The 24,816-nt window shown below is 40.9% G+C and overlaps 1 protein-coding gene across 4 annotated transcripts in view; it reads right to left on the bottom strand.

Annotated features, from left to right (window-relative positions):
* The window catches only part of NR6A1 (nuclear receptor subfamily 6 group A member 1), a 267,100-nt gene that overhangs the window by 56,729 nt on the left and 185,555 nt on the right, over positions 1-24,816 (bottom strand). The window contains exon 1 of one of the 4 annotated variants that reach the window (XM_056540028.1): positions 14,582-14,655. The exons of the other annotated variants lie outside the window; for them this stretch is intronic. Within the exon in view, the coding sequence (XP_056396003.1) occupies positions 14,582-14,651 (70 nt within the window). The 5' untranslated portion in view covers positions 14,652-14,655. Of the gene's footprint in view, positions 1-14,581; positions 14,656-24,816 lie in introns of those variants that run through there. 4 annotated transcript variants of the gene reach the window in all.

Raw genomic sequence — 24,816 nt, 5'->3', positions numbered from 1 at the left:
ATACCAGCCCTCACCCTGGCGTCACGAGTGACAGGGTTAATATTAACCCCTCATATATCAAACATCATACCATCCCTACCATACACCCCCCAAGGGCTACCACACTTGTGTGTGACTTATTTATTAACTGGTTTCAGCCTGTTACTAAATTTCTTTCATGTAAGCAATTTTTTCTTTTTTACTTTGGTAGTAGCTTTTTCTGCTCCATGTTTGAGTTGGAGTAAATTTAGTCAATTTTTAACCTTGTTGCGACTTTTTCTTGCGCAGTTGCGACTGTCGCAGTTAATGAATACCAGACTACCCGTAGTCCATTTTAAAATTATTACTACGTAGTTAAGTTTTGGAAAACTTGCTTTTCTCGCTTTCCAGTCAAAATGTTGCACAAAAAATCGCGTAGTCGCAGGTGCGACATTTGTGCGACATTTTTAGTAAACAAAATTTAACTAAAATCGCTTGATAAATGTCTGTCATAGTGTTTACATAAACCTTTACCATACAGTCAATTTACCAGAGTAGGATATATTGATGGAGTCACAATACTCAAAAATATTCGGTACTTTGGCTTAGTAGCACTGTCACACACCACTATACTTTGCCCAAATAGTACAGACATACAGCTAGCTGTGCTATTAAAGGGAACCCAGTTTCATGCTGTTCGCACCCTGCTTAACATCAGGGCCAATTGCCTCGATGACTTGGAGCCCTGTTCCAGGCCAAAGTTCTAACTATAATTTATCTGAAACAGAGCGGGGTTCGGAGTGCATGATTGGTCATCGCGATAAGTGAGCCGGTCATGCTGCTAGTTAGTCGGGCAGCATGAAAATAGTTTCCTTTAAAGAGGACCTGTAGCCAAGACAAAAAAAAGACAATTTACAACAATTAAAAGGCTTATCCAGCCCCCCAAAAATGTACCCCCTATCCACAGAGAGCGCAACGTGATATGGTGCTGCTGGATCATGCAGTTCAGCTGTTATACACATGTAATGCAGAACTCATGATATAGACTCTTATGAGGTATTATGACATCTTCATTAGCTCTCTACTCATTACTGGAAGAAATTAAAATTTTACTTAGAAAAAGAAGGAAGCTGTGGGTTTCAGGAATTCCTTTTAAGCAGAAGAAATGTCACAAACCTGTCATTGTGAGCTATTTATATCAAGGGAGGAGCAGGGAGTGGACAATGGTGGGGGATCAATAGCCCTACATTCCAAGGGCAGATCTATTCAAAGTTACTGTACAGATGAGGACAACCTGTCACCATAAAGCCTGAATGGAGACTTAGGGTCACTCTGAAACACTGGAGCTTCCTGAACCCAGAACAAATTCTTGAATAGAATGGCAAAAAGTTCATTTCTGCTCATTGAGAAATTTTAAGCAAATAAAGTATAAAAAGTTTTACTATTTTGAAAGTGGACAAAAAATTTTTTGGGGAGATTAAAATTTTTTTTTTTTAAATGTCCCTGGTCAGCAGTGTTTTGTACATGTCATGTTAGTGATTCCTTCTAAAATAAATTATCTATGAATTTATCCATGAACATGTACTTTTCTTTTTAAAAAAGTCAAAAAATGTTTTCATTAGTGCAACCAAAATGGCTGCCATAATAGGAAACATAAGGGTGTACCCCTTGCTTTACCTATAAAGTTTTTTTTTAACTAACAAAACTTATTGATGACCTATCCTCATTATTATCAGGGTCAGAGGGGTGCAGACACTCAGCTTCCCCACCAACCAGCTGTTTGCCAGAGCCACAACACCCGCAATACACGGAGCTGGAAGCAGAAGGCTACATTCATTGTGTAGTGGCCATGTTGGGTTACTGCAGCTCAGTTCAGCAGCGTTGCATAACCCAGCCTGGCCACTACACAATGTACATCTGCTGCTGGCTCGATTTTACTGAGTATGCCAAAACTGCAAATCAGTTTATTGGTGGGGGGTGCTAGGTGTTGGCACCATAACAATCTGATAATGATGACCTATCCTGAAAATAGATCATCAATACATTTTGCCTGAAAAACCCTTTAACATGAAACTGCCATGCACAAATACAACATAAAACCTCCAAACCTCCAGTCTTACTGGATTGGTTGACACCATGTTTCCAGAGAACCAGTGATGAACACAAATTAGGACCATTTAAAGAAGGACACAACTTGAAACCTTATATCACTTTTCTGATTTTAGAGGTAAAATTCATTGTATGTAAAACTAGGTGGTAATAAGAAGGGATATTCACTATATAAAAAGGACATATTTTGATGTTAACCCTTTCCTAGATCTGCTTTAACTAGAATTGTCAGGAACCAATTAGGTACAGAACAGATATACCGACATCGGCACAATTCTATATAAACTGCAGCGCTATATTAATATTTTTGTATCGTGATCATTGAGCAATACAGTGATCCCTCAACTTACAATGGCCTCAACATACAATAGTTTCAACATACAATGGTCTTTTCTGGACCATTGTAACTTGAAACCAGACTCAACATACAATGCTATGGAATCTGCGAAACATGTCAATGGCTGGAAGAACCGACCAATCAGAATGGGCATTTCACTGGTAAAACCCCTGTATTCCTAAAGTGCATGCATTGACTGGTGTCTGGTAGCACCCCCTACAGTACAGGGTGGTACTATATGTTCTGTGCTACTCTTTACCTGTATTACTGAAGTGCATGCACTGACTAGTGTCTGGTAGCGCCCCCTACAGTACAGGGTGGTACTATATGTTCTGTACTACTCTTTACCTGTATTACTGAAGTGCATGCACTGACTGGTATCTGGTAGCACACCCTAAAGTACTGGGAGGTATTACATGTTCTGTACTCTTTACCTGTACCAGGGTTAGCTGTTTCTTTGGACATCAGGTTCTTTTTTAGGACATTGCATGTTCTGTACAGGACCCAAAGAAGCTTCTGTCCTCCACATAGACCATTGTTTCCCAAAGAGGGTGCCTCCAGCTGTTGCAAAACTACAACTCCTAGTATGCCCGGACAGCCGAACATGCTGGGAGTTGTAGTTTTGCAACAGCTGGAGGCATCCTGGTTGGGAAACCCTGAAATAGACAGTGATTTACAGCTCCCAGCTGTTTTTTATATGTAAGGATTTGCTTTATGTGTATTATTTATCTACTTATTTATCTTTAATCCTCACTTTTTCCTATTTTTGGATGACATCTTGGTGGCTTCAGAACCAATTACCAGGTTTCCATAGAGTTATGGTCTCAACATACAATGGTTTCAACATACAATGGTCGTCCCGGAACCAATTAATATTGTAACTTGAGGGACCACTGTATAAGAATAATACAGGAGAAATCCCCTACATTATGTACATAAATGAAGGCTACCTCGGTATTTGGAGGATTGGTCTTGGGAAGATGCCTGTTTGTGGATGTCAATTGTAAGCACATTATTTATGGCCTCTCGGGGAGGTTGTTTAGAGCTGGCAGTCGTCAGGAGAGGAATGCTCCAGTTGCAGATCACTGAGACAACTCTGTTAATCTGTTTGAACATCTGACTTAGAACAATCCTCAATTCCTGCTCCTTTGCTTTGTAGCCATGAATTTTCTAATCTTCTGCAATGCTTTATCAGATCAAATATAGGGACGGGTTTAACCTTCCCATGGCATACCAGGTTATAGGATTTGTCACTGTCTTTTGTTTTAGTCCTGTCTGCAAAATTTTTACGTAATTTACGACTTGAGACTCATCAAACCTGAAAATAAGTATGATCATATACACAAATCACGGGTTGAGGGCCTTAATTCTAATATAAAAGGTTAAACCCATTTATTTATTTTTATTTAACAATGAAGAGTCAGTGAACTGAAGGATAACAAGCTGTCTCTTTACAGTAAGGTAAATAGTCGGGGGACACAGAGAAACCATTGAACATGATCTCTGGGCTTTTAAAGCAAATAAGCTCAGTACATATGCTCATATTATAGAAAAGACAAACGGGTCAAGTACCCCACGGATTCCACCAACAAGTTTGTCGGTGCCCACAATACAAGCATCTACATCGAAGGCCTTAAAGCCATGGATGAACAAAGTATTCCTCAGGTCTTGATGACTATGATCTTTAGGCCTTAGGAACCAACACAACTTTTTCGACCTGTACCTAAATATGCCCATGAATTATGCAGTCACTGGGTTTGGTTAGATCTTTATCCATAGAACAATTAATAATATATGGAATGAATAGTGTCAGTGACATGCATTATATTGGCAATTACATGTACAGTGAAACCTCTCTAAAATACCCACTCCTTACACAGACCATATTTCCTATGATATATTTTAAGTTTCACTATATGTGTGTATATCTATCTGTCAAGTATATATTATTTGAGAAGACCATCCACTTTTCAATGCAATTTTGGGTGGTCCTCTCCAAGAGGTTTTACTGTTCATCAAAATAGAAACTTAGACTATCTGTTTGTGGTCTCACCTTCTAAACACAACTGAGAAACCTACAAGGTTTGTTCGGCAACAGACCGACTGGGCCACACGGGGAATGGGCCAAGAAGAAGGCATTAACCCATTGTGTACAGGCAGCAGTTGGCAATTGAAACCCAATGTAAAAGCATGCAAAGTACATTTCATTGTGTTGTGTTGCAGATTCTTATCCTAAGTCAGCAGCTTTGCACATCAAAGACGCTTCTGATACAAAAGATTGCGCTGTATTTGTCAGGGTATTTATGTCTTATGCAAGGAACCAAAAATGTTCATCAAAGATAGGAACAGAATTCCTGCATGACCATACAGCTGGAGATTTGTAGCAGCCACCTCTCCCCTATTCCAAAAGATAACTAGTTGAATATCTTGGTTCTAATTCGGCCAAGAATGAGATGGAGTGTGTGTCCTTCTTATGTTTGCATGAGTTTTCTCTGAGAACCCAATTGGGTTGTGATATATAGTATTCACTTGCCATTTTATGTTGTATATGTCACTTCAAATGTCATACATTACCTTAAAAGACCTGACAGTTTCCATGAAGGACAGAAAAATCTAATGAACAAAAAATAGTTTCTAATATCCACATTTTTTATTACAGTTAACGTGTGAATGGTTTACTATGGACTCTTTTACACATTAACAACTGATGGTCACATTTCATAAGTATCAGAGTAGTTTAATGCTGCCCTTTTCCGCATCATCAAGGCAGAATCACACATTCCACTATGAATTACTGTATGTCACCTACTTGTCTTTACTATTCCTGGCAGCTGAACTTTGTAGCACTGAACCAAGAAAACTGGAGGATAAGAATCTGTGGATTTTTACAAGGCCCTGTAGGAATTCAAGATGACCCTATTAAGGACTCCCAAGGCCCTATTGATTTCATGACCCTATGCTCTCTGCTTCCTTTGCATATTAATGGGGACTCCTTGTGTTATACTGCAAAGTATTGGGTGGAGTGAAGGCAACATTACCATTGACCCCTCTATGCTCTCCGTGCATTAATATGCAAACCAGTCCCTTTAACCTTGATATTTGAGGTTGTTCTTTCATATCAAAAAGAAATGTAAAGCTATCACTGCTATTAGGGAACGGGATACATTTCAATATGTTGTTAACTAAGCAAAGGGATGATAAAAAATAAAGCAAATATTTCACATAGTCTCTTACAATCGGGGATAGAACATGACGATGCATTCAAAATAAACGTAAAATATTTTAGATATAAATTAGAGGCTCGTACGTGTAAATGCATAAGGACGCAGGCAGGCATTGAGACCACCCTCAGGTTAGTACAGTCAGAAGGACAGTCACTGTACTCTGCCCTGTGGTTTAATTTAGCAAAGCCACTATAGTGATACTTTTCATTACGCTATATTGACAAAGAGGCTACATGATGGGCAACAATAAAAACGCACCAAGGTCTACAGAGTCGTACTGTTACGCTTACAATTTAAAGGATGGTACCATTGTAGATTATGGGCCATGTTAAATATGTGAAACAGAAAGCACACACCATGAAGTCCCAAGAACATTAAAGCAAAATATGAGTTATGAGCCATATATACTGGAGTCACTATTAAAATTTAGATATACAGAACTAAACTCGGACCATATCCTTGTAGCGTGTGTAAACTGGCCATATATGAGCAGATTTTATAATGGTCCGGGTTGGTGGAAACCTGCATCATTGCAAGGTTTTCTCAACCAACTACAACTACAGTGAGTTTTTGAGAGGAAATCAATTAGGGAGCCTTGCTAGGCTAAAGGCACAAAAATTGTGGCTCAGTGTGCACCAAAACAACAGGCGGACATGTCTTGCACCACATTTATTATAGGTATTAGATATTGGGGCTGTGTATAAGAGAGAAAACCAAATGTGGCTTACAGGAAAAGGGTGTAAAGTTAGACAAAAGTGTCTAACATGTCTAGCAACTAGTTTAGCATAATAAGCCAATGAGAAACTTGGCTGATCATCCGACTGCCTGGTTTAAAGGCATACACATTAGTGAAATGTTGGCCAAACCCTCCATTTTTGGTGGGACCTCCCAAATATCTACAGTGTAGGAAGGCCTCCCCTGAGAGACAATGTTGAGGAAGAGAAGGATCGGGCACATTGGATTTTAACTTTTTATATTTGGGGTAGGTAAGCCACCCCCTGAGCTGTTTATGTAAGCGGAGAGATTAGATGAGATAGATGTTGGCCGAACTAATGTTTGGCCAACAGCTATTGAAGTTTTATGGGCATCATGGGGGAGATTTATCAAAACCTGTCCAGAGGAAAAGTTACCCAGTTGCTCATAGCAACCAATCAGCTCGCTTCTTTTATTTTTAACAAGACCTCTGCAAAATGAAAGAAGCGATCTGACTGGTTGCTATCGGCAACTTTTCCAAGACACAGGTTTTGATAAGTCTTCCACTTTACATTTACACTGGGTAAATATAGGACAGGATTAGTAAATCTGCATCAATATCTCCACTTCAAAGAGCAATGTTTTGAGTATAACCTGCTTTATAAAAAAAAAGTATGCTTGTTAGGGATCCCATATTCCCAAAATCATCTGCAAGGGCATAGAAGCCAATCACATGCAAAAATACTTCATATGCCCCATGTAGGAGACCCTTCACCCACATAAATACACCAAGCCCTTCAGAACTTGGATCTCAGAACTTGGATCTTTATACTTTAGTGCCAAATAGCATGGGGTAGGGGGTGCATAAACTACAACAACAACAACAACATGTGGTGACCACAAGCTGGAGTTTATCTTTAGCGCAACCTCTGCAGGCCAACTTCATTGCAGCACAAGTGCTAAAGCAAACATAGTTGCAGTGTGTGAAAATGACAAAGCTCACAACTCAACCTCATCTTGAACCCTGTAGAATTTTATGGCTTCTGCTCCGTAAAGCCTCCCCCTTCTCACATTAAAGGGGGCATTGTTTCAAAGGTCACGGTGGGGTTCCTTCCATGTTCTCATACAATATATATATTTTGCAGTGACATCACCAACATAAAATACACATTCTTAAAGAATTCTGATGCCCGGGGCCTCAGCCACCAAAAATACATAGATTTATTCTGAAATACCATCAGTCTGGGCATGTATACTTTATTAGGTAAGACCTTTTCAACGTCAATGACCCAAAGGTTCATTACTAAGTAAATGCCAACAATAATATAATAAGATCAGAAAATAAGTGATATGTTTTTTTTGCTAACCTATTAGATGCTGTTAAGGGTCATGGGTGGCTGTTGTTGAGTCAATGAGTAATAAAAGTATTGGTTAAACTCAACTTCTTCCAAAGGTTACCCTACTATAGCATTTCAATGCTATCCATCAATGGCCAGAAGGTTATATGGTGGAACAAATACACCCAGCAGATCTATGGTTTCAAAAGATAAAAGTAATCACAGATACAGCAACAAGGTCCAGACTTCAATGAGTTAAATAAAACCCCCAACGAGCTTTGAATAGTAAGATAAGATAGAGCTCACTAAGATAATACACATTTTTTGGAAGGCAGAAAGATAAATCTTGCTACAGACTTAAGGGCTTCAAAACAAATAAGTGATCTAGTGTTTAGATAAAATAAATAATTTAAAGTATTAAAGATCTATTAAATTTAAAGAAATTTGCAGAAATAGCTGTAAGTTTATTGTGATGATGAAAGTTATGTAGTCAGCGGCTCATGCCAACCATTCTTCACTAATAATGGACATTTATATCTAAAACTATGGGGTGGGACAACACAACCTTCTAAAAATAGACATCTAGGGGCATCTGATGGTCAGAAAAAAAAAAAAAAAAAGAAAGTAATCAAAAACAGCTAAAGAATCCAGATTTTACAACAACATTATGGTGAAAAGGGAAAGATATCCTAGACTTAGGTTAAAAAATTGTGAGGGCAAGCTATAATGAATGGGGTTGGATTGGACACAGTAAGATATAGTCCTAAGAACCCAGCTAGACCACTTCAGAAGCCAACACGGTCCAGCAACAAGAAAGCTCGAGACTGAGGTTTTACATATAAATTCTTTCCATCACACACACAAACTGCAATAAAGGCTGTATCAACTTTATCGGCCTAAGAAACAAGATCTCCACTAAGGCCTTCAGCAAACAGAGTAAAATACAAGGGGCATCAATGGGATGTTTTCTTGTGTATTCCGCCTCAAGAATTAACAAGTCAATTCATATACGGAATTCATACGTGAACAGGGTCACAGAAATCACATTGAAATGAATGGGAGTCAGATTCCCTGTGGAAGTTATGCTGGATTAGAGGTGGAATACGTAGATTCTACTTCATGTGAACATACCCTAAATGCACCAACAAGGTGGCAGCGCTAAACATCTCTCTCACATAGCTTAATAAACCTATTAGGTAATGGATAAAGGCAGCACACCATGGCAGTAGAATCCAAAAAACTGTGAATTTATTCCATGATGTGAATTACAACGTTTCGGCGATCTCTCACCGCCGAGTCGGTGAGAGATCGCCGAAACGTTGTAATTCACATTATGGAATAAATTCACAGTTTTTTGGATTCTACTGCTGTGGTGTGCTGCCTTTATCCATTAACTATCTAGCAGAACCGGAGCACCGAGGTTCAATTGGCTTGTACCCGTTACATTTAGTCGGATGTGCTGCTTTCTATAGAAATTTCTAAATAAACCTATTAGTCACGAAACAGGAATTGTCTACATCTTGCCCTCTTGATATATAGTCTACTTATATATGCCCACATTTGTTGAAAAAATGGGCAATAAAGGGCTCGTAGGGGCTATGAGACATTTAGCATATCTAATCATTACTTATAGGAGACAAATACTTGTTGATCAATGACCTCTATGGAAGGTGAACTGACCAAAATCTGGCACGACCTAAAAATGTCAAAACAAAGCAATATAGTATCATGCACCGCATCATACAAATACGCCTTCATAGTGTACTGATATTTTTGAGGTTGTACATAGCAGATGATGACTACTGCTCTCTAGGTGAATGAAAGAAAGGACTTCTATAAGAAGATCTACTGGCCAGATTTGGAGATCTTAACACTATTATCCCAAGAAATTCCTGAAGAACTGGATCTCTGGTAGTTTGGGCAGTTTTTTTTTTTTTTTTTAGGGGGGGGGGGGGGGGAAGGCGGGGGCTTTACTGTAAGCCCAGTCAAATGGTCCGATCTGATTTCTGACCCTTCTGCTTGCAACCCTGGAAAATGATTACACTCAATTAAAAGGTAAACACAAAGGGCTGAAGGGGTCTTGTCACTTATTGATCCTTTACAGATGCTGAAATCCACCTCCCCCCAACAGACACACATTGTGAAGCCACCCACCCCCTCAGCACCGGGGACTTCCTGCACAGTAACCCATGTGCTGAAAGACCAGATTTTGCTGCTCTGCTGAATTTGGCAGTGGACTGTCCCCTCCTTTCAAATAAAGCCATCAGGTGGAAGTAAAAATAAAACAAAATTCCAAAAGTTGGGATATGTGGATAACTGGCCTCCTGCATCCCTTGAATTGAGAGGCCTAAGCTGGTGTATCCTATGCATTTGGGATTAGGGTACAGTGAGGTAACAAAGGAAATGCCAAATTCAGCTGGATACAGAAGCACCGCAGGGATAAGCCTGTATACAAACATAATACAATGTCATGAGGATTAAGAGTTTCATCGGGCAAATAAGGACTCCCCGAGACATTCTCGCTGACAGTCAAATTATAAAGAACAGATCTGCTGAGACGCCCGTCAGAAAACAGTGAGACTGTAACCTCTTATAGCGGCCAGTCTGCCCTTTAACATCATCGTGTTGTATTAGACTTTCCGTATATCTCTTCATCGAGCACAACATTTTATCTACAGTATTTGACTGGCCTCACAAGTTGCAGTTACTACCTGGAGAAGACACACAATAGAGACTGGTCAGGGGTTGATTCTGCTAAGAAATAAATATATATATATATATATATATATATATATATATTTACACAAGGGATTGGGTATATCCCTATTCGGCAGATCAGTAAACAAATCTCTGCAACCGGCATTGCAAATTGTGGTTTCTTGCATGTTGCAGTTCATACTAAAGAGTGGCCATGGTTTAAGTCTACTTAAAACTAAATATATATATTTATTTTTTATTTTTTTTGATACAAGGGTTTGGATATATCCCTATATTGACAGATCATAAATGATATCTCTGCAACCCATTTCACAAGTCACAGAATTTTTTTTGCATGGAAAAGTCATACTCTGGAGTAGAGTTACCCAACCAGGGTGCCTCCAGTCATTGCAAAACTACAACTCCCAACATGCTCGGACAGCCTTTGGCTGTCCGGGCATGGGAGTTGTAGTTTTGCAACAGCTGGAGGCACCCTGGTTGGGAAACACTGCTCTAGAGACTGGCCATGGTATCAACTTACTGAGAACTAGGTGCAAATATATTCGATATATGTTAGGCCTTCCTACTACTATATCAATACTGTTAGGTTTATGAATCTAAAATACCCTTGTCCAATACCAAGTTGTAGTGGACAAGTTGTAATTTTTGGGCAAGAGTCTACAATCAATACCGATGCTGCCTATCTGCCATAGAATTAAACATGCATGGACTAGCTAAATATTTTATAATGGCCAATGATAATGGTATATCTTGATTTTAGCATGTCTTCGACCAGCTTAGCTGAGATTAGCCTCTTACCTAATACATCATTTAGGCTAATGGGACAATCAAGCGTCTGTTCTGACTAAAGGGCCATTTGCGTTGGGGCAATTACTGGCCAAGGTGACTTTAATGAGTGTGTGCTGTGATAGGGGGCCTGGTTACTGCATGCTTACTGTATACTTATAGACTTATTTTAATGATGACAAGGCCTAGTTATGTGAAATCGCGGAATACATAGAATTTATAACTAGACTAAGGCCCTGTGCCCATTATGGAAATTCAGCCCAGAAATTCCTGAACGATGACTAGCAATGAGACTTTTTCCATATACCTAGTCATATAGAATTTGTATTGGCCTACATTTATGTGGTCCATCACCTATATAAATGTATGTGGTCTGAGGTACCGTCCAAGCATAAATCTCTATAGTCCATCACCTATATAAATGTATGTGGTCTGAGGTACCGTCCAAGCATAAATCTCTATAGTCCATCACCTATATAAATGTATGTGGTCTGAGGTACTGTCCAAGCATAAATCTCTATAGTCCATCACCTATATAAATGTATGTGGTCTGAGGTACTGTCCAAGCATAAATCTCTACAGTCCCTCACCTATATAAACGTATGTAGTCTGAGGTACTGTCCAATCATAAATCTCTATAGTACATTATCTAAATTAACGTATGTGGTCTGAGGTACTGTCCAAGAACAAATCTCTATAGTCCTTTATCTATACAAACGTATGTGGTCTGAGGTACTGTACAAGCATAAATTTCTATAGTCCATCACCTATATAAACGAATGTGGTCTGAATTACTGTCCAAGCATAAATCTCTATAGAGTACCTCACCTATATAAATGTATGTGGTCTGAGGTACTGTCCAAGCATAAATCTCTATAGTCCATCACCTATATAAATGTATGTGGTCTGAGGTACTGTCCAAGCATAAATCTCTATAGTCCATCACCTATATAAATGTATGTGGTCTGAGGTACTGTCCAAGCATAAATCTCTATAGTCCATCACCTATATAAATGTATGTGGTCTGAGGTACTGTCCAAGCATAAATCTCTATAGTCCATCACCTATATAAATGTATGTGGTCTGAGGTAATGTCCAAGCATAAATTTCTATAGTCCATCACCTATATAAACGAATGTGGTCTGAGGTACTGTCCAAGCATAAATCTCTATAGAGTCCATCACCTATATAAATGTATGTGGTCTGAGGTACTGTCCAAGCACAATTCTCTATAGTCTCTTGCCTATATAAATGTATGTGGTCTGAGGTACTGTCCAAGCATAAATCTCTATAGTCCATCACATATATGCATGTATGTGGTCTGAGGTACTGTCCAAGCATAAATCTCTCATCAGAGACAGCCTTCATTCACAGCTGTCTGCCATCAATCCTGTGACACCCTCGCCCAGCTGTCGCAAACTAACGTGACGTAGTGGCACCCCCACTCGCATATTAGCTGGCAGCAATGTTCTAAGCTGCACACATATCACAATGCAGACCAAACCGTTCTGACCATAACTATGAATCCTTGAGATGTCCATTAAAATTCCATCTACTTCGAATAATAACTAGATAGATAGTCGGTGCTAGTAAACATTTCTGACCGTAACCTAGAGGTGTCCATTAAAATGCATTTATATGAAATAACAGGGCAAGGTGAACGATAAGTTTGGTTCATGTAGATAAGTTAACAGCAAGACGGATTTATAAATGCCATACATTTTTGAGAACACATTAAATGCAAAATGGAATGGTATATGAAATAACCGAACCCTTCAATATTCTACTATCTATTGTGATTGCTCAAAATAAAGAGACCTGATCAACCCTAAGTGTTGGGTAAAAAGGGAAAAATAAGATAGAGAGATAGATAGATGGATAGATAGATATGAGATAGATATAAATTTAGATACATATGAGATAAACCGAAATTAGATAGATAGATATTAGATATATATATATGAGATAGATAGATAGATCGATAGATATGAGATGGATAGATAGGAAACAGATAATTGTATGACAGATAGATGATACATAAGATAGAATATATACTGTACTAGATAGATAGATAAACGTTATGCTCCTCAAAGCAAAACCATTGGCCAATCTCTTCAGAGGAGGAACAATACATTCCTGACTCTCCTGAGCTAACAAGCCTAAAGTTTACAAAACTTCCTTTCCTAGTTGCGAAACTAAAACAGTTCCTCTAATTTACTGTCCTGCCCTCCCACTGCCCCATGTACCCATCTATTTTGGCTTACCAGTATAAGCAGTTTTTGTCATTGTGTCATACAGTTTACAATGATCGTTTCTACTAAAGCCCTAAAAAAGGAAATATACACACATAAAAAATTACCTCCCTATCAATAGACATATGTCATTGCTATTCAACAGCTATTCTGTTAATTACATTATAATATATATGTACTCTATGGCCAGCAAGATACTGAAAAGCTATTGTGTAATGATACATATAATATATATATATATATATATATATATATATATATATATATATATATACACACACACACACACACACACACACACACACACGAGTATACACATTCATGCATACAAATCTGTATATGCAAAACACACATATCCATTACTAGTGTCTGATGGTGTTTCTACATAAGAACAATCCAGAGCCAACTAGTTGAATCCCAGCAGACCTCATCTGTTTGCCCTTCCACAATGACCTACATGGCCTGATGCAGGCTCTAGATCCATAGTACATACCTTCCCATGTATCCATCTCATGCCTGTCCGGGTGTGCTGATGTGCAGCCATGGAGCTGGGCATGTCACCATGCACCCAGCAGCATGATGGGGGCTTCTCCTGTTGCTTGAAATGCCTATTCTACTCTGAGGGCTGGGAGGGACAGGGACCCTTCCTCTCGCTCTCTCACGGGTCAGTTTACAGGCTGGTCATGTGACCACACAGTTCAAGCCCTAAGGTCAGTTCTGGCCTGGGGAGGGAAGGGGGGGGGGGTTTATTACCCTGGGGTTATCTAGGTGGAACTGATCACCCTTCTTCTCTGTATATTACTGCAGTTCATGGTCGGGAACCTCAATAGCACCCTTAAAAAATAAACAAACATGTTGCAAGATAAGGGGGTATGGAGTATGCCCTGTCCTATTGTTAAATGTTTAGCGTATATTTACTTCTATCTGATATAAAAAGGTCAACACTTCAAGTACATGATCTTTTTTCAGTTTTTTTTTCTTTTTCATGTCATGGCCCTTCTAGTTGTTCCTGGAATATCTTCCTGATTCAGCAAAGTCTTTGGGAATCCCATTAACATAAAAGCTTACTGGACTTGATTATTATGGTCTCAGAAATTGAACAGGACGTGATGTAAGAGCGGGACCAGGATCTCCTGGCACTGCCCCATAATCATGTCTGAGTGTTACCTTCCATGATGAGTAAATCCTCACACAATCCAGGAGATGCCAAGCTCGGAGGAGCCTTGATGCCCATCATTACACATTTCCAATCTTTTCACATTACGCTCAGGCAGATTGGATGCTTATGCTGATGAGCTGTGAGCTCAGAGATAAGGAGCTTTTGGCATTTACATGGAAAGGACTCTGCTGGGGGCTAAGGAGGGTTTTCAGATCTTGAGATCAGGAGGGGCTTCACAGAAACAATAAATATACCCACACCAAACATTTACTAGGTCATGTTGTATACTGTACATTTACAATGGAATTTCATCATGACTAGCCAGGAGGCATTGGATGTACTTTCTTAAATGGAGTAGTTGTTGGAGTGGAATTGTCACCTTCTTCCAGGCAATGAGCTTTCTCTTTGGTATGGTCCCTCATCGATACAATGGAAGAGTCACCAGAAGTATTAGAATATAAGCTCAAGCGGTGTTCCTATTATAATACTTTGGGTGAATCTTACATTCTCAACTGTATCGGCAAAATACCATACCAGAGAAAAAGGACAGGACCTTGATGCAATATCAAGGAGGTGGTAATTCTATTCCAACAACTAGTTCATATCTGGACCGAGGTATCTCCATGGTTCTTGGTAGGGATCAGTGGCTGCAACCGGCATCTGTTGTGTTTGTTGTGCACAACTTACCTAATACTGCATGTTATTGCATTTCTTAATTCGGATGGAATTCACACATGGAGAATGTTACTGTTTTTCTTCTGATACGTGCAATTGCAGAGAAAGCTATTAGTCATTAAAACGTCTTGTGTTTTTTGTTTGAGGTTTTATAATTGGAGCATTTGTAACGACTGAAAGGAATCAATGAATGACCAACCAACCAATAAGTCAATAGCCAATCTATGGATAATGTAGATACCTAGCCTCATATTAGTAATAATAGGTTAACAGAAAGCTTCTTTTCATGGCCTGAGGTATGCAAATGGTCTCTTTAATGTAAAGCCCTATTGTGTCCAAACAAGAAGGACAGGAATTTGCGTATCTATAACAAATAGCCATTATGCAGATGAACCAATTGTTGTGTGTTTGTGCATTCACTGTTTGCATCAGATCAGCAAGAGGTGCACGGAGTTAACACCTTCAAGTCCACCTCACAGACTCACTAGCACCCCATACCGACTCAACATGAACTTCAGAGACAACAGGCAGTCACAGACCCGCATATTTTATGCAACTATAGAACAACAGTAGATGTTACCAAATGAAGTTGAAAAATAAAGAGAAAAAGAAAAAAAAAATACTGCTTTTTTTTTTTCTTTTTCTCTTTATTTTTCAACTTCATTTGCTATCCATATGATAAGAGCCTTCAATAACTACATGAGAACTTACCATTAGGAGACAACACAAACATTAAATTGGAATGACTTACTATGGTAGCAGTGGATTTCCCAAATTGTAGAAAAAACTAAAACTTTAAAAATTAAAGGGGGTTTAGCAGATGTGAAAATCCTAGCTCTGCCCCCTCTTGTCCCTAGCCTGTATCTGTATCAGCCCCAATCATGTTAATGAGAGTAAACTGCAATACCAGACTTCACCCAGGGACTAGTGTGGCGCTGTTTCAGGGAAAAAGCGATCATTTCTTTTTTCTCATGCAAATCTTTTAATAAGAATATTATGTTCCTCTTTATTAGCTACAAAAAGTTTAACTCATTAACAGGAAAAAGCGTTGACATTAAATGGTCTATCCAGGAACAGAAAACCAAAGCTAATTTCTGTCAAAAAAGTGTCATAGCTGTCCTCATCTTGGGTGGGGTTAAAGAAGCTCAGTTCCATTAAAATGAATGGATCCAAGTTGTAATACCACACATAACCAGACGACAGATGTGGCGCTGTTCTTGAAAAAATTTTGCTCTGTTTTTGTATTCCTGGATAACCCCTTAAATGTCTGTGGACTTTCTCCGACAGTGCGTATGACAAGTGGCACTAGACATTAGATTATTTTTTGTCAGCAGACTTAAAAGGGGTATTCCAGGAATTTTTTTTTATTTGACTATGCTACAGGGGCTGTGTGTGACGGTTTTATCACAATTCTTATGTGATTTTGATCCCACTATTTTTACCAGCATACAAAATGACTGTTGTCTCGGATTTTTCCCAGGTTGCAATGCGGCGGAGACCTGACTCACTAGTCAGCTGATGACAGGGAGCCTGTCTGCTTCAATGGATGGAGGGATCGCTTGGTGGAAGAGACATCAATCTGCAACTAATGCAACAGCTGTAGGCACCCTGATTGAAAACCACAGGTCTTTTGTTTCAATGGGTGGGGTGGCTGATGTGTGAGAGGGAGGAAAATGGCATTGTGGGATTTGTAGTAAAAAAAAAGACATGAGTCAAACAGGAAATACAAGTATACAAAAAGCTAGCCACAGTGTTACAGTAATCTCACAACATAGCCATTTAGCCCCAAGACAAGTGCAGATCCTTCCTAAGCATGTCCATTACTGCCTGCCAGGTATGTACTAAAATCACCTTATGGTGGATAACCTCTTTAATGACAAGCTAAGGCTAGCCATACACATTAGAGCAGTGGTCTCAAACTGTGGCCCTCCAGATGTTGCAAAACTTCAACTCCCAGCATGCCCGGACAGCCAACCGCTGTCCGGGCATGCTGGGAGTTGAAGTTTTGCAACATCTGGAGGGTCACAGCTTGAGACCACTGCATTAGATTGAACACTTGTTCAGCTAACAGTTACTGATCCTCCCCCGCCCCCAATAAACATACATGCTCAGTTCAATTGGGCATGCATCTCCTTTAAAAGCAACAGGACTGGGCATTATAAAATTGAACATGGAATTCCCATTCCTTTCTCCCCAAAACCTTTAATCTGGGGAGAGCCTAGAGGACCCCATACACACAAGATGGTCTCTCCAAAATGGACGGATTCAGTCAAAATTTACCTCATGTGTAGGGCTAGCCTAATGTCTATAGAGGTCTGGTAGGGAAATCTGCGTCAGGTTTAACTTGTCCAATCCTTTGATTTCTCTCAACAACAACTATGACCGAGGGTGCGTTCACATGCTAGTAGCTAGCAGCGAGTTTCCCTTTGTGAGTTACGCTACCATTGATTTAGATGGGTCCGCGGACAGTCCGCGGACTGTCTGTGGACCCATTCAAATCAATGGTAGCGTAACTCACAGCAGGTTTCCTGCTAGTAATAGCGTGTGAACGCACCCTAAGGGTATGTTCACACATGCAATTTTTATTGCGGGTTTTCCGCTGCGTATTTGAAAGTGGGCGGGCTCTTCTCGGCTGTCCGCAGCCGATTTTCCGCGGCGGAATGTACACTGCGGAAAATCTGCCACAAGCCCCATTGAAGCCAGTAGGGACTGTGGCGGATTTTCCGCAGCGTAACTTCCGCCGCAGAAAATAAGCGCCCGCCCACATTCAAATACGCAGCCGAAAACTCGCTAAAAAAATCTGCGCGTGTGAACGTACCCTAAAGCTAGACTTGTCAGACAGCAGCCTATTCTGCTTTTCCCATATACCTACACGAGCACACCGATCCAAGCTGTGCATGTGAGTCTATAGTAAAGCTGGGAGAAATAGCTGCCAAGAAAATGAGCATTAAAGGGGTACTCCAGTGAAAAACTATTTTTTTTTAAATCAACTGATGCCAGAAAGTTAAAACAGATTTCTAAATGACTTCTATTAAAAAACTCTTTACCCTTCCAATACTTTCTAGCAGCTGTGTGCTACAGAGGAAGTTATTTTGTTTTTGAATTTCTTTTTTGTCTTGTCCACAGTGCTGACACCTCTGTTTGTGTCAGGAAATATCCAGAGCAGCACTGGGGATTTTCTCCTGCTCTGGACAGTTCCTGATATGCATCAGGTGTCAGCAGAGAGCACTGTTGACAGGACAAAAAAGAAATTAAAAAAGAAAACAATTTCCTCTGTAGCATAATGCTGCTAAAAAGTACTTGAAGGGTAAAGATTTTTTAATAGAAGTCATTTACAAAACTGTAACTTTCTGGCACCAGTTGATTAAAAAAATTAAATAAAAATAAAAAGTCCACCTTACCTTTAAAAGAAATCACAAATTTTTTGCGCCACCAATTCTACTTTGTAATCACGTCAGTCATTTTACCTAAAAAATGTACGGCGAAATGGCAAAAAAAAATCATTGTGAGATAAAATAGAAAAAAAAACACAATTTTGTAACTTTTGGGGGCTCCCGTTTCTACACAGTAAATTTTTCGGTAAACATGACACCTTCTCTTTATTCTGTAGGTCCATATGATTAAAATGATACCCTACTTATATAGGTTTGATTTTGTCGTACTTCTGGAAAAAATCATAACTACATGCACGGAAATTTATACGTTTAAAATTGTCATCTTCTGACCCCTATAACTTTTTTATTTTTTTGCGTATGGGGCGGTATGAGGGCTAATTTTTTGCGTAATGATCTGAGGTTTTTAGCGGTACCATTTTTGCATTGATAGGACTTATTGATCGATTGACTTTTTATTCATTTTTTCATGATATAAAAAGTGACCAAAAATGCATTATTTTGGACTTTGGAATTTTTTTGCTAAAACGCCATTGATGGTGTGGTTTAATTAACGATATATTTTTATAATTCGGACATTTCTGCACGCGGCAATACCACATATGGTTATTTTTATTTACACTTTTTTTTAAATGGGAAAAGGGGGGTGATTCAAACTTTTATTAGGGAAGGTGTTAAATGATCTTTATTCACTTTTTTTCCACTTTTTTTTTTGCAGTGTTATAGCTCCCATAGAGACCTATAAGGCCCTGTTCACACTATGCTGAATGCCATGCGGGGCGCTGAGCAATCACCATTGACGGCTATGGTCCGCTCGCGGAATCCACGCAAAGAATGAACATGTTCTTTCTTTGCGCGGAACACTTTCAGCGGCGGAAATGTCCGCCACTGAAATTCCGCAGTGTGAACGGGTCTCGCGGAGACCCGTTCACACTAATGTTAAAGTTCACACCGCGGAACTGATCTTTCACATTGTTCAATGGTTTCTCATAGGAATCCATTGATCAATGATTCTGCCGCATGACTGCTCATGCCTGGATCTCAGGCACTGAGCAGTCATTCGGCAATCGGACAGCATGGAGGAAGGTAGGGACTAGGGATCTACCGATTATCGGTATGGCCGATATTATCGGCCGATAATCACGATTTGCCCGATAATGCCCCGCCCCCCGCACCGCGACCGCCCCCCCGACCCGCCGCACCACACCGCGTCGCACCCCCCATCGCCCCGGCCCCATTGCCTCCCCCATCCCCGGTTTTATAATTACCTGTTCCCGGAGCCCACGCTACTTCTTGCTCCTGCTGCGTCCTGCATTACGCTGTGCGCAATGACGAGTGACGTGACATGCGCGACGTGACGTCACCGTCAGTACGCACAGTGACAGTTCAGGAGGACGCCACTGGAGCTAGATGTGGAGTGGACCCCGGGAACAGGTAATTATAAAACCGGGGATGGGGGAGGCAATGGGGCCGGTGCGGGGGGGGCGGTCGCGGTGCGGCGGGTCGAGGGGGCGGGTGCGGTGCGGCGGTGGTCGCGGTGCGGCTGGGGGAGCGGTGGCGGTGATAGGTCTCAGGACCCCAGGAGAGGCAGGGGGAGAGAAGCGGGTGGCGGCGGCGGCGGCCTATGGCACCACAAAAGCCACTGCAGTCCATTGATTTAAAGCGCCCGCTTTAAATCAATGATCTGCAGCAGTGTCGCGGGGGGATAAATAGCCGATAACTTATACCGGAATATCGGTATAAGTTATCGGCTATCGGCCCTAACCTCCACCGATTATCAGTATTGGCCCTAAAAAACAGATATCGGTCGATCCCTAGTAGGGACCCTCCGACTGTCCTGTAAGCTGTTCAGGATGCCGCAATTTCATCGCGGCGATCCCGAACAGCTCCCTGAGCTAACCGGCATTAGTTTACTTTCACTTTAGACGCAGTGTTCAACTCTGAACGCCGCGTCTAAAGGGTAATAGCACGCGGCACCGCGATCAGTTCTGCGCGCTATTAGCCACAGGTACATCATGGGTCCTTAAGGGGGACTCCCGTGGAAAACTTTTTTTTTTTTTTTTTTTTTTATCAACTGGTGCCAGAAAGTTAAACAGATTTGTAAATAACTTCTATTAACAAATCTTAATCCTTCAAGTACTTATTAGCTGCTGAATACTACAGAGGAAATTTTTCTTTTTGGAACACAGAGCTCTCTGCTGACCTCTCTCTCCATTTTAGGAACTGTCACGAGCAGCATATGTTTGCTATGGGGATTTTCTCCTACACTGGACAGTTCTTAAAATGGACAGAGATGTCAGCAGAGAGCTCTGTGTTCCAAAAAGAAAACCATTTCCTCTGTAGTATTTAGCAGCTAAAAAGTACAGGAAGGATTAAGATTTTTTTAATAGAAGTATTTTACAAGTCTGGCACTAGTTAATAAAAATTTTTTTAAAAAGTTTTCCACGGGAGTACCCCTTTATGCTAATAGCTCTATTATGTTAAAAAGGATATTCCAGCCTATAAAACTTCTCTTCTAAAGCAGTGTTACCCAACCAGGGTGCCTCCAGCTGTTACAAAACTACAACTCCTAGCATGCTAGGAGTTGAAGTTTTGAAACAGCTGGTGGCACCCAGGTTGGGAAACACTGCTATAAAGAAATGGATTAGTGGTAGTGATAGATGGTATGCAAGTGCTATATTTGGATATCTCTAGCAGCACCCCAGACAATGAATGGAACTCCAAACTCTGCAATCAGACACTTATGCACTATCCTGTCGATAGGGGATATGTTTTATAGGCTGGAATACCCCTTTAAGTGACATCAGAGGTGACAGATTAATTAAAGGGGTTTGCTAGTGCCTTAAATATTTTTTTTCAAATGCAGCTTTTATTGTTTCATAACATTGTTGAGATTTAATTTTAATTTTAATTGCTTAATATGAATCTAAATTGCAGCTGATGTGAGAGTCAATAGGTCCAATAGAAAACGCGGATTGAGAAACTGTTGATCTATGTGTATGTACAGTTCAAACCCCATTAATCAGCCAAGACACATTCACTGGGGTGAAGTAACCCCACATTTAATCATAAAAATCTAATAAAAAAGCTAAGAATTGAATACTTCCGGTTTACCAAATCAATGTCATGACAGTAGTCTATTATACGATACTATCTCACGGCATCACCATAGGCGCAGAATAGAGAATTGTCATACACATGCCTTGTGCTTCTGAGCCGCCAGCAGCTGTCTGTATACAAACAGAGTGAAAGGGTCAGGTGGGTTTCGCAGAGCAGATCCTATTTTTGTTCATGTGATACACGCAGTGTTTAGTGATGTTTGTCCACACGACCTCAGAGTTCACCATGTGACGGGTCTACAGCTGGCACTCAACAAGCTCAGATCTCTTGCATAGCAGGAAGACTATGGGTATTTTCCCTTGCAGCAATGTATACAACAACATGACACCCAAAACCTTGTGTAATACTAAAGGGCATTGCTCTCTAGGAACAAAAAATAATCCCCTGGTAAATAAAACCCTCTTCTGGCAGTCTGCTGAACATTGTATTTTATTTATTTTTTACTTCTATTGACTCATGTGAAGTCCGAGTGACAACCAACATGGCTGACAACACTGCTCCCTCTAATATGGCCGACATCACTGCTCCCACTAATACGGCCGACATCACTGCTCCCACTAATACGGCCGACATCACTGCTCCCACTAATACGGCCGACATCACTGCTCCCACTAATATGGCCGACATCACTGCTCCCACTAATACGGCCGACATCACTGCTCCCACTAATACGGCCGACATCACTGCTCCCACTAATACGGCCGACATCACTGCTCCCACTAATACAGCTGACATCACTGCTCCCACTAATACAGCTGACATCACTGCTCCCACTAATACAGCTGACATCACTGCTCCCACTAATACAGCTGACATCACTGCTCCCACTAATACAGCTGACATCACTGCTCCCACTAACACGGCCGACATCACCGCTCCCACTAACACGGCCGATATCACTGCTCCCACTAATACGGCCAACATCACTGCTCCCACTAATACGGCCGACATCACTTCTCCCACTAATACGGCCGACATCACTTCTCCCACTAATACGGCCGACATCACTTCTCCCACTAATACGGCCGACATCACTTCTCCCACTAATACGGCCGACATCACTTCTCCCACTAATACGGCCGACATCACTGCTCCCACTAACACGGCTGACATCACTGCTCCCACTAACACGGCTGACATCACTGCTCCCACTAACACGGCTGACATCACTGCTCCCACTAATACGGCCGACATCACTGCTCCCACTAATACGGCTGACATGACTGCTCCCACTAATACGGCTGACATCACTGCTCCCACTAATACAGCTGCAAACACTGCTCCCACTAATACGGCCAACATCACTGCTCCCACTTATACGGCTGACATCACTGCTCCCACTAATAAGGCTGACATCACTGCTCCCACTAATACAGCTGCAATCACTGCTCCCACTAATACAGCTGCAAACACTGCTCCCACTAATACGGCTGACATCACTGCTCCCACTAATACGGCTGACATCACTGCTCCCACTAATACAGCCGACATCACTGCTCCCACTAATACAGCCGACATCACTGCTCCCACTAATACAGCTGACATCACTGCTCCCACTAATACTTATTCAATACTTTTAGAATTCTGGTCAAATCTGCATATGACCTATTTCAGATTACGATTTGTGTCTTCGGGACACAGATACGTTGTGAAAATGGCAAATGACATGCCAACTTATCAGCGCACGTATCAGTGACAGGCACAGGCCCCATTCATTTCAATGTCCAAAGCAAACCCAGCTAGTGACTACGTTTGGGTAATTTTCCCAACATATCAAAGTTTTGGCTCAGAAGGAGAAACATGGCTTGCAGAGATTTTCAGTCCAAGACAAAACTTGAATACGTTGGGAAAATGACCCGAATGTAGTCACTAGCTAAATATGCTAGGGCCATTGAATGGAATGGGGCCTGTGCTGTCCGAGCACGGATATGTCATTTTGACATTTTTCCAACATAGATATGCCTTAAATATCTTGCATGCCTTAGAGGCACAAATCGTGAAGTGAACGAGGCCTATAATGAGGGCTGTATACATCAGTCAAAATTGTAACATACAAAGTGGGAAGCAAAAACATATCCTATAGATACGCCTTAAATATCTGTTGTTAAGACAACTCGAAGGGGTTTCTTCATAAGGTTAACCCCAGTCTATGTACCTACTTAGAGCTTATGAACGTCTCAGACTAAGGCCCCAGATTGGGAACCCCTAAAATAGACAGTTACTTTGTAATAACGACATTTGAATAGCCTCTGTTTAAAGGGTTTCTGCCACCATGGACATTTTCCCCCCCAAACTCAAGATAGGGATAAGCCTCTGATCACAGAGGGTACGACTACTGGGGTCCTCGCAAGCTCAAGAACAAGACTTCTGAAGCTCTTATCTGAATAGAGCGGAAGTGCACATATTTGATCAACATTCCATTTTTGACTGTGTGGAGTGCCCAAGATAGTACAGCACTTGACCATCCCCCCCATGATCAGACATGCGTATCCCATTTCCATGAACCAATGTTCACCAAATGATCTTTGCCGGCTTCCATTTGGAAACAGATTGTTTTCTTTTCATAGTTCTGTAGCGTAAATAGGTAAATTCTATACATATTAGGTTTCAATGCATTGCTTACAAGTCAAGGTAGCTCCATCAAAGAATTTCAGCAATGGTTACACGGTTATGCCTTCATTTTACTACTGTATGACACTATGTCACCATGGAGCCCATATTATTATAGTAAAATGTACAACACAAATAGAGAAACATAGCTGCACCGCCACCATTTGTATTTTGATCTACTTGCTGCTCTGAAAAATGTAAAAAACTAATAGGTTGTTAGTATACATATTGATCAAAAAGTACAAGCCCACTCGCCACGTCAAGGTCACCTAGTCAGAGTGGGTCCCTAACCTAACACTGGCGTAGCTCCAGGCGGCGACCACCGCCTCCGAGACACCAAGCCCACAGGAGGAACGACCCAGTGGCCAGGAAAGCCCACTGCTGCCCGACCAAGCCCCTGGCTTTGGGCCGCACCACCCCACAGACAAAACATCACAGAAACAATG

The sequence above is a fragment of the Hyla sarda genome, chromosome 9, assembly GCF_029499605.1.
Source record: "Hyla sarda isolate aHylSar1 chromosome 9, aHylSar1.hap1, whole genome shotgun sequence".
NCBI classification, from domain to species: domain Eukaryota; kingdom Metazoa; phylum Chordata; class Amphibia; order Anura; family Hylidae; genus Hyla; species Hyla sarda.
The sequence above is the reverse complement of the archived record's forward strand: the minus strand, read 5'-3'. Positions and strand labels throughout refer to the sequence as shown.